Genomic DNA, 10,316 nt, shown 5'->3' with positions numbered 1-10,316 from the left:
GGGTCCCAAGATCCCCTTCAATGGCACATCTCAATGACCTAACTTCCTCCCTTTGGGTCCCGTGCCTTAAAGTCCTACCAATAATACCGTGAGACTAGAAACAAACCTTTAACATGTGGGCCTTGGGGGAAATTGGCCCAAACTCTGACCTGTCTAGCTTGAATTAGTGATTTCAATTACTTTAAGACCCACACTTTACTAAAAGTCAGTACGCTACTTTCCAACACTGCTTTGTTTTCCTGCCAGCCTTGGGCCCCAGAAGCCTGTACTCACCCTGACAAGTCCCTACAGCATGCCTAGGACAGATATGGTATGTAAGACTTGCTAGGTACAGTCCTTGTTAGGGACAGCCAAGCGTGGGTTTGGAAACAAGGGCAAGTTGAACCATATAGTTTGTCACACAGCTTCGCAAAGCTCTGACAACTGAACAACTCATTTGAATGGTGAAATAAACCGCTTACCCAGGACGGTCTTTCTGCAGGTCCTGGAGCCATGTGATTCGAGCATCCCATCACCCTGTCACCAGGGCATTCAGCTGGGTGCTCTGGCAGCTGCTTATCAGGTAAACTTGGGGAAGCTGTGAAAGCGCACATGGCGAATGACGCTGCCAGGTCCTCATGCCTCATCCGTGAGCATGCTCGGGCTGTAGGCTGCATCTGCCTGGCCTTATAGATGAGGGTGTGATGGCTAACCATCTTCGTCAATTCAACTAGTTTAGAGTCAGCCACAAGACATAAAGCACATCTCCGAATGTGTCTGTAAAGGCCTTTCAGTGCTGTGGGACAATCCTCTTGTCCCACACTGTAAAGATTTGTCACTCAAATTGATATAATAAAATGCTGATTGGCCAGTAGCCAGGCAGGAAGTATAGGCAGAGCACCCAAAACTAGGGATGACGGAAAGAAAAAGGGTGGAGTCAGACAGTCGCCGGCAAATGCAGAGAAGCAAGATGAGAATGCTGTACTGAGAAAATGTACCAAGTTACATGACTAAACATAGATATAAATTATGGGTTAATTTAAGAGTAAGAGTTAACTAGTCGAGCTATCAGCCGAGCATTTACAATTAATATAAGCCTCTGTGTGACACTTTGGAAGCAGCTTCCAGAATAGGAAAGCTCTGTCTTCATATGGCACCCAATGTGGAATGCCAGATGAAGCACAGATCTAATTAATCTTATCAATAAAAGCCAGGAGTCAAAAATCAGAATAAAACCTAAAAGAACAGAGAAGCCGAGGAGCAGCCATAGTCCCTTCCTACTTTTTGGCAAGCCAGTCAGGATTATTAAGTGAGGGAGAAAGACCCACTCTAAATGTGGATGGACCATCCCATGGGCTAAGGTTCCAGATATAATAAAGTGGGAAAAGAAAAAGCCAGCTATAGACAGTATCTTCTTTCCTTGGTTTGGTTGGCCATGAAGCAAACAGCTGTTGTGCACGTCGGGCTCCTGTCACCATGGACTCTCTGCCCAACACACAGGACCAAGTGACAACGAACCCGGCCCTCTTAAACCATAAGCAAAGCCAGTCTTTCCCTCACAGCTGGTCTGTTCATGTACTGGCCTCAGAAACAAAAGCACAACACGGCTTTTGTCTCTGTAACGTTTTTACCAGATTACACAGGGTCAGTCCTGTGTATCGAATGCATGGAGAGAATATTGGTGAAAAGAATATTCTGGGTTGGCAAGAAAACTTCATTTTTTAGAAACTTCCTCAAACATACAAGTTCCAGATTCCAAGTGTTTATAGGTGGGCAGTTGGCAAACGGTTTGTCACGACTCGAGCCCAGCTGCGTTTCCTTATTGCTCACCACCAACCAATGCTGGTCAGCGTTTCCTACAGCCACAACCCATTTCAAAGAGCACAGGTCTGTTTATCGGTTAGGAAAACACCACAGCAATAGATGGAGCTCCGTGTCTCATTCGCTCAATGCAGTCAAAGTTTATTCTGGCTCCTGGTGTGGCTTCCTGCAGGTCAGTGGGATGGGGCTGCTGCACGTGGCGAGGGGCTTCAGGACGCTTGGACCCTTGCTTCTTGTGAACCCTCCATCTTCGACACTAGGGGAATTCAGAATTAAGGGGCTGCAAGGCATGACAGCCATCTCTAACTCAGAGACCTGTGACAAGAGAATCTTGAGGGCCTGGGTTACAGGCTGGTGGATCCCAGGACCAATACTGAAAGCCCAGTACTAGTTTGGGGTGTTGCTTAGAGGTATCTCAGGGCTCATAAGTGGGACAGTTGGTCCTCATCAGACCTTTATGGAATGGAGCCTAGGTCAGGTCACTAGGGATCCAACCCTCAGTGGGAGTGAGTGTAGTTCTTATGAATACCCTCCATCTCTGGGGCGGGGGGCTTCCTGTCTTGGCGCATGAGGACTCCTTCTTACACACACTCTTCCCACGCTATGTCAAGCACCACGAGATTCTCACCAGAGTCAAGCTGATACCGGCACATACCCTTGGATCTCCAAAACGGTGAGCTAAATAAACTTCTCTTGATAACATGCTTGGCTTTGGGTATTTTACAATAGGAATGAAGAAATGGAACCACACCTCAGAAGCCACCTAACTGGGGGCAGAATGGTAAGGTTGTCTGGCTGTCTGAAGAGACTTGTAAGGGTGAAGGCTCTGTAGAATAAGGGGTCTAACATCAGAGATCTTGGGTTCCCATTCTGGTTTGTCTGTCACTAGTTGTTTTAACTGATACTGAGACACGTCACTTCTCTGGGTTTCTGTGTCCCCCTCTATACAAATGTATATTGTTCATACTGATGGTTTCCTAGCTTAAGGGGAAGATGTTTGGGATTGCTTTGAAAGATAGAAAGCGCATGATAAATATCGTGGAATATTCATTTTCCTGCAGAAGCTTCTCTAGCTGAGCCAACGTCTCCCATCTGCTCAGTGAGTACAAAGAGGTTGACCTTGGAGTGTCCTCCAAGTTCCTGTGGGAGGGGATCCTAACTACACAGCACCGTCCTCTCAGTCCTCAGAGGCCCTTGTGTCCTGAGCCGGCCAGCCCCAGTCCCTGGAAGGCTTTGTAGCTCATGTGCCTACCAGATGACAGTGGACGGACGGACCCTGTGATGCTCCCAGAAAGCCTTTCTCCACAAACACCACACACTGTCTAGACCCTGCCCCCATGCAAGGCCCAGTTTCCAAAATGGGGCACCCTCATTTGCCCTTACCCCACCCACCCTCCTTCCCAGCTCTGCAATTTGTCTACGTTGTATATTTTGTCTATCAGTCCTAGACCATTTCCTCTGCTGCCCCTCAAAATTTCTCTGAGCAGGACACGGCGGTAGAAGCATCCAGAAAAAAAAGGAACATCTTGATTTCAGCAGAGCCGTAAACAGCACATCTTCCAATGTCTGTGTATTAACGCCAGCCTGGACATCAGGTTCCTGCTTCTCCACTGGGCAGCTGGGAGCAGTCTTACTTGAGACTCTGTTTTGGGTTTGCATCGGTGAAATGCGGGGTTTAGACAGAGGGAGCGGGCTGCAATTCTGAGATTGGAGGTGCAACTGGGGGGAGAATCCAGTGTCACCCACTGGCCAGCCCTGCACAATGGATTCTGGCTTCTCCTTTTTCCAGTCTGGCCAAGGTCTCCCTGTCAAGCCTCCTTTTTGTCTTCTGCTGAAACAGATGCCAGCTCCCCATTGACAGAACAGCAGAATCTGCTTCTCTGGGGACCAACAAAAGGATCAGACTCAAAGCCCTTGTGAACAAGCCTGCAAAGGTGGCTGTGTACTTGGCTTTTGGCCAAAGCCTCCTGCCACCACCAAGCCAGGGCATGATACTCCTCAGATCACTTTGAATTTCAGTGTCCCTGCCCCACCACCATGCCCTGATAATGGAACCCCTTGCCATCTCTACCACACCAGACTCCTCTGGAGGCCAAATTCTTGTTTCAGTAATGTACTGAGAAACTGCCAATCACACGCACACACGCACACACGCGCACACACACACACATTTTATTTTTATATAAAATAAAGGGCCATGTACCCAACATCCTTTACAGTGCAATAGCCCAGAGGTCTCCTTAGAAATTTTCAAGCCCCAAGCTCTCTGGGGGCTTGTTGTTCAGAGAGCTACATCTAGGGGGTCTTACAGTGTGGCACAGAGAGCCCACAGTTCCCGGGAGAGGGGCCGTGCTTAAGAACGGAACTCATTTCCTGCGCTTTCCTTTACCAGACATTGGCAGAGCCTGGCTGGCTGCTTTAGCACAGACTGCAATTGGAGGTGTGGTTCTTTGGCATTTAATCTCCCTCGATCCATCCAAATGGACTTGGCACAGGGCACAGGCCCAGGAGGACTGCAGGAGACGGGGGGACGGGGCGGCTCAGGACACACATCTGGACGCCCAGTTGAAGAGCAGGGAGGCCGGCCATGTCTGGAGCAGTTTTGGGAACAAGTCACTGCTCCGGGGTAATACCTTAGTCTGTCATATCCATCTCTGTCCCGTGGTCCCTCCTCTTCCTCCCTGTCAGGGCCCCCAGCTCCAAAGTCAGTCATGTTGGAGCCTGTCCCAACTGTAAAAAGACAGGGCTCTGGATCTCGGGATAAACTTCCAGGCCAGGGCCCTCCAGGGAAGTCAACTGGAGTGGGGCGGGGGAGGTGGAGATGCTGGGCTCCAGTGAGTACCAATTATCCACAGCCAGAAACAGGCCTCACATTGCTGCAAACACAGCCTCCTGGCCAGAAAGCCTCCCCAGGTCCTTGGACTCAGATCAAAACCCCAGCTCAGCCAGTGAATGACAAGGGGATTGAACAGAGCCAGCTTACATGTGGTCCCCTCCGAATCCCTGGCGTGACCACACCCTTCCTCTTGCCTTTCGTCTCCTCCATCCTTCAACATCTCCTTGCTGTTATTCTTCCTGGAGAAGGGGCTCTCGGTCCCCTCCTTGTACCCGCTCATCTTCCTCCTTCTCCATGCAGCCCACGGTAGCAGCCAGGCCGGCACCCACACCACCCCCAACTACAGCAGCTCCGGTGGCCCCCACCGCTGCCCCAGCTGCCACCATTCCAGCTTCAGCAGCCAATGCTGCCGCTGCCATGCCTGCACCCACCACACCCCCTGCCAGGCCCATGAGCCCGGCACCTACAGCGCCCCCCACTGCGGCCAGGTGGCCACAGAAGCGCATTGTGTAGGAGTCCATGAAGGCCTTGGCCTCCGCCTGCAACTCAGCTTCCAGGGCCTCCAAGGTCTGCTCTCTCTCCTTGCACAACAAGGCCACACCATGGCGGGCCAAGATGGCGTCCTTCTGGGTAGAGAGGAGGTTCCGCATGGTATCGGGCAGGACTCGGAGTGCAGAGAAGATGCGCTTAGTGGCTATGTCCTGTGGCAGTGGGAAGGAAAGACGGTGATCCACCTGGGTACCCAGGCAGCCTCTCTGACACAGCCGCCCCTGCCGCCCCTGGGGCTCACCTGCTGCCTCACATACTCCTCAAACTCCTTCTTGGCAGCTTCCACTTTCCTCAGGTCGTGGAGCTGAGCAGCCATCTGTCCATGGGAAAACCCAGGCTGCTTCCCTCTTTCCTCCTCAGCCAGGGATATTCCAGGCTCTTCATCTCCACTCCCAGAACATTCAGGCCTTACCCCTTACCCGAGATCATCCTCCCTGACCCCACCCTCCCCAAGGGGAGGGGCTCCTTACCTCATCTGGAGAGCTAAAACTGGGCCCCGTCTTCCCCATCCAACCTGAGAGGTTCTACAGAGACATCACAGCCAGGTCAGGGAAGGCAGGTGCCTGCCTGCTGAGCCCAGACTCCCTGGGAAGTTTGCACACCTTGATCTCCTGTGCTAGCTGCTGCCCTGTGAGCAGGCGTCTGTCCCCTCTGGCTATGGCACGCCCCTCACTCCAGTACCCCTGGCAGCGGCTCTTAGCATGCTGAGGTGCTGTGCTCAGCACATCCGAGATGTAGGCCCGGAAGAAGTGAGAGAAGTCATCTTCTGTGTCTGAAAAAAGAGATTCCTCAGACTGAGGAGCCTGGGCCAGGGAAAGACTGGGCCAAACTTGGGAGGCAATGCCAGAGAGGTCTCCACCTCTGGAACACTTACTGCCTCTTGGGCTTGCTTGACCTTTGCTTGACCACTGCCTCTCAGGAGCAGGCAAGAGGTAACAGCGGGCCCGTTTCCCTAGGAGAAGCTCCTGGACCTTAGGGTATTTACCGGACAGCTTCTGAGAGATGGATTGTGGAGAAGTCTGAGCCAAGGGAGCAGACTCCGCCTGTAAGCACACTTCTGGAACACCCCCCAGCCTCCCTCACCTGCTGCCCCGGCATCGGCCTCTTCCCGCTGCTTACCTGGAGTATGTCACCCACGTGTCCCTGCCCTGACTTATTGTGATGGGAAGAGTCACGAACTAAGAGGTCCAGATGCTGGAAGAGAAAGGGTCCCGGCACCAGCAGCTGGGATTGGCAGTCCCTGGACCTACAAGTCTAGAAACAGGTGTCTCACCTGGATTGGCACCATCCCATAATGCTTGCCCATCACCTCAGCCACGTGAACGAACATCTGGGGATGGGTACAAAGAGTTTGGGGGTTGCGCTACACCAAGAGCTACAGTCTGCCCCCTAAGCCTTCTCTCTAGTCACCCTGGACCTCTAGAGGAGCCAAGTTTCCTGCTTCAAGCTTGAAGGTTCCCTTGCCTCTTCCCCAAACCAGGCACCTCATGCTCAACTGTCTGTCATAAGCCAGTTCAAGTGTCATACAATTCTAAGCCGGAATGGGAAGTTAGTTCCCTTTGGTCCAGCCCTCCTGACCTTGTGCTTGGGGTGTGTGGAGGTGATGGCTTCAATACCAGAAACTGCCTCACCTCCAGATAGCCCAGGTCTGTCCAGAAACGGCCTCACCTTTAGATAGCCCAGGTCTGTCCAGAAACGGCCTCACCTTTAGATAGCCCAGGTCTGTCCAGAAACTGCCCCACCTCTAGATAGCCCAGGACTGTCCAAAAACTGCCCCACCCCTAGATAGCCCAGGTCTGTCCAGAAACTTCCTCACCTCTAGATAGCCCAGGTCTGTGTCCTTCAGCTCCTGGGAGGTGTTCAGGATCTGGAATAGAGGAAAGCATGGAAATGCAAGAAGATTTGCAGAAGTAGGATGAGCTACTCCTGAGCGGCCTTTATCCCAGAACACAAGCCTAGTCTGGCATGAACCTTTCAGCTTAGCTACGAGCCATCTTCCAGCAGACTTGGAGAGTTTTGTGGTCCTGTGGGCCACCAGCTGTCATTGAGGCCCATCGTCCCACCATTAGAACAACCCACCTGCCCACCTTCACTAAGAACATCCTCCTTCCAGAAGGACCTTCCAGAACCTGCAGGAACCCCAGACACCCAAATCTGCCACATTCTCAGTTCTGAGGAAACAGGGTGGCCACCCCACCCAAGCACCTCTCTCACCTGGTAGGAGCTGAGCATCATTGTGAGAGCACAGAGCTTGATCCTTGTCTCCCTGCTCAGTTCCGGGCTCATGACATCTCCCGTGTCCACTAAGAACACAGCCACCTATCGACACAGAGCAAGGGTTAGGCCTGCCTTGCTCTCTGCTCAGCCCTTTCTTTGCCCTTACCCTGGGGATGTCCTTCTCATTCCTAGTTTCCTTCTCTCTCTCCTCCATACCTCCATCTGGTACCCTCCAGTCACTTTCCCTTCTGGATTCATGGTAACTTCCCTCTGCATCTCTCCCTTACCTTCTTCCCTTCTTTTCCCAGCAGGAAGGGATGACTCCACATCCAGATGCCCCTAGTAAGGCCATTGGCACCCCATCTGATCCCAGGCAGAGACCCCTCTGTCCTGGGCCTGCCATTGTCACCAGATTCCTGAAGATGGAGAAGGTATCAGGTGGTCCAGTCTGCATCCCCGGAGATGTTTCCCTCCCAGAGCCAGCCTGGGGCTCTGCTTTGCCTCCCTGCATTTTCCTGCCAGCCCTGCCCTCACCAGGTTTGGTAAACCTCTGAGCAAGTGGTCCAGGAGGAAGGACTTTCCTGAGTGCTGCTCTCCCAGTACAGCAAGCAAACAGACAGGTGTGTCCCTGGCCAATGGATGCTTCAGGCAGCGGTTTATGGCCCCCATTCTGAGGATGAGGCCTCCAGAGGCATTGATACGCACCAATAGCAGCCGCTCTGCCCTCACGGCACAGGTCTCCTGGGTGGGACAGAGAAGGGTCCCCTGAGCATCCCAAATGAGACCGACCCCAAGTTGGGAGAGTGTCCAGCCTGGAACTCTGTGCCCCTTCCTGACAGTTTAGAATAGGGTCAAAGCTCATCCCCCACCTTGGGCCTAATCGGAGATCTCTGAGTGCAGAGCTCAAGTCCCTTACCTGCGGTGCAGGGGGCAGTGGCCGCTGCGGCAGGAGCTTCATCCGCTCCCCTAGACTGCGGAGGCCCTTCTTCTGCTTGCAGATTTTCCGGCACTCAGGGCAGCATGGTGGTTCACAGCCTGGGATGCGATGAGTGCTGAAGCACCGGATGCAGAAGTCATGGCCACAGTCCAGTGAGATGGGCTCTCGAAGCCTTTCCAGACAGATGGAGCAGGTAGGCGGCTCGCGGGGTGGGGAGGGACGGTGTCCCAGGCCCAGCTCCAGCTTGGGGAATGATGCATGGGACCTGGAGGGTATAGCATCATCCGAAAGTTGGATGCCAGTTGGATGCAGGGCTTGGAGGGCTGATACCTTAGAGATGAAGGTCCCTCTGTGCCACCTCAGCTTCCTGGGGCCACCTGGAGGATGAGCTCCACCCATTCCTCACTTTCTTGTTCCCCAGGTCCTGGCCATCCTAACTGAGAACAACAGAACAGAGGGGAGAGTGCCCCCAAGAGCAACCCTCAGGGAATCCTGGATCTGCCCATGCCATCCATGCAACCATGGGCGGGGTACAAAGAAGAGACTGGAAGTAAGCGCCCTGGCTGGGGTTGGAGGCAGTCATTCATGATGACTACCTCATCGACAAGGTGTCCAGGGCCAGCACTCAGGAAACCCATGGAACACCAGCCTTCTTGCTGCGGGTCTTCTTCAAGGGGGAACAGACTATAACCCCAGCTGCTAGGATAGTCAGGAGAGGGCGGTAGCTTCCTGGCACCCAGGCAGCCATTCTGCAGCTGAACAGATGGTCAGGTTCTCGGAGGATTCCTTGTGCTCTCCGAGCTGAGCATCTGTAGCACCCACCTGCTTGTCCTGGTCCCTCCCTGCACAGCCTGGCCCATTCAGCCTTGCACTTCTTCCCTGGGGAAGAGCCCAGCCGAGCGCTCAGCAAAGGAGTCTGCCTGGACTGCAGAGATCCGTGCTCCTGGACCAGCTTCGCCTGCTGACCTGCCAGACCCACTGCACCAATCCCAGCCCAGAAGGCCCCGTGGCTCACCAACTGTTGCTGCTGTTTCCCATGAAGCTTCGTTTGCTCTCCTAGGAGGGGGGAGGGGACATATTTAGAGCAGAACCCAGACCCTGTCTTCCTGCCGGGTTTCCAGGGTCCTTCCACCCAGCCACCCTTCCCCCTCCCCGGTGGCTTCTTCCCACCCCCCAACTCTCCTTCCCAGGTCTTAGGGCTTCAAGACTTGCCCTTTTGCCGAGCCGATGACAAAAAGCAGTGACTGACAGAGCGGGCCTCGGCATGGGAGGCTGGAATGGCAGAGGGTCCGATGTTGAGAGAGGACGACCACCGAGGTTTTTGCCGGTAGGACAGCCTTTCACCCAGAGGGCTAGCGGAGCAGGTGGAGGGTGGAGCAGGGGGATGGGCTCCTCCGAGGCTCTGCCTAGCTGTCAGCGCTGGAGAATAAATGAGCTGGTCAGAAAAAAAGAGGCTGTAAAGGAGGGTGGATTCACCCCCAGGGGGGAGGAGACAGGGCTGCGAGTACCAGGGCTTCAGAGGAGAGATGAACCCAGCCCAGCTCAGAATCTCTGGCAGAGTCTGGGATGCAGGCAAGCCGAGGCGGTGAATCTCCATGGAGACGAAAGGGAAAGATAAGGACAGGGAGGAGGAGGGAGATGGAGAACGTGAGGCCACGTGGATGTACCTGGCACAGCAGGAAGTGCCTCCTGATGGAGCTCAGGACAGCACTGACCCTATAGGAGCAGCTGGGGTCTTCAGAGCCCGGGGCAGGGTGGGCAGAGGGAGGAGTGTGGGAAAACAGGAGCGTGTGCAACCGGGGCAGACCAGAGAAGCTATTGGTCCATTCAATCCTATTACCTACTTTGGCTGAGCATTCTCTGTGTGCCGAACAGCATGATACCGCTGTGTTCCATATGACCCAGTGCATCTTGCCACCCTCTCCCAGGGTATGTCACTGGTGCCTGCTAGCTTACCATCTTCCTCATCATCTGGGG

At 53.8% G+C, this 10,316-nt stretch overlaps 1 protein-coding gene across 5 annotated transcripts; it reads right to left on the bottom strand.

Moving 5' to 3' along the window:
- Positions 1-1,587: 1,587 nt before the first annotated feature.
- On the bottom strand, positions 1,588-10,111 carry Rnf112 (ring finger protein 112). 5 transcript variants are annotated; one of them, XM_075992282.1, is made up of 15 exons: positions 10,007-10,111; positions 9,552-9,758; positions 9,355-9,395; positions 8,319-8,604; positions 7,937-8,143; positions 7,690-7,818; positions 7,400-7,504; positions 7,002-7,052; positions 6,459-6,515; positions 6,305-6,379; positions 6,060-6,180; positions 5,788-5,957; positions 5,656-5,709; positions 5,427-5,501; positions 1,588-5,337 (listed from the first exon to the last, which is right to left on the bottom strand). In XM_075992282.1, exons 2-15 carry the CDS (start codon positions 9,603-9,605, stop codon positions 4,867-4,869), a joined length of 1,896 nt encoding a protein of 631 aa, XP_075848397.1. In that variant the 5' UTR covers positions 9,606-9,758; positions 10,007-10,111; the 3' UTR covers positions 1,588-4,866. The 5 variants fall into 5 exon arrangements, with proteins under 5 accessions (XP_075848397.1, XP_075848396.1, XP_075848400.1 ...); XM_075992281.1 differs by having other exon boundaries at positions 9,848-10,008; XM_075992285.1 differs by having other exon boundaries at positions 3,951-5,337; positions 9,162-9,395; positions 10,007-10,054.
- Between the last annotated feature and the right edge of the window lie 205 nt (positions 10,112-10,316).

Source organism: Microtus pennsylvanicus, chromosome 11, assembly GCF_037038515.1.
Source record: "Microtus pennsylvanicus isolate mMicPen1 chromosome 11, mMicPen1.hap1, whole genome shotgun sequence".
Taxonomy (NCBI): Eukaryota; Metazoa; Chordata; class Mammalia; order Rodentia; family Cricetidae; genus Microtus; species Microtus pennsylvanicus.
The sequence above is the reverse complement of the archived record's forward strand: the minus strand, read 5'-3'. Positions and strand labels throughout refer to the sequence as shown.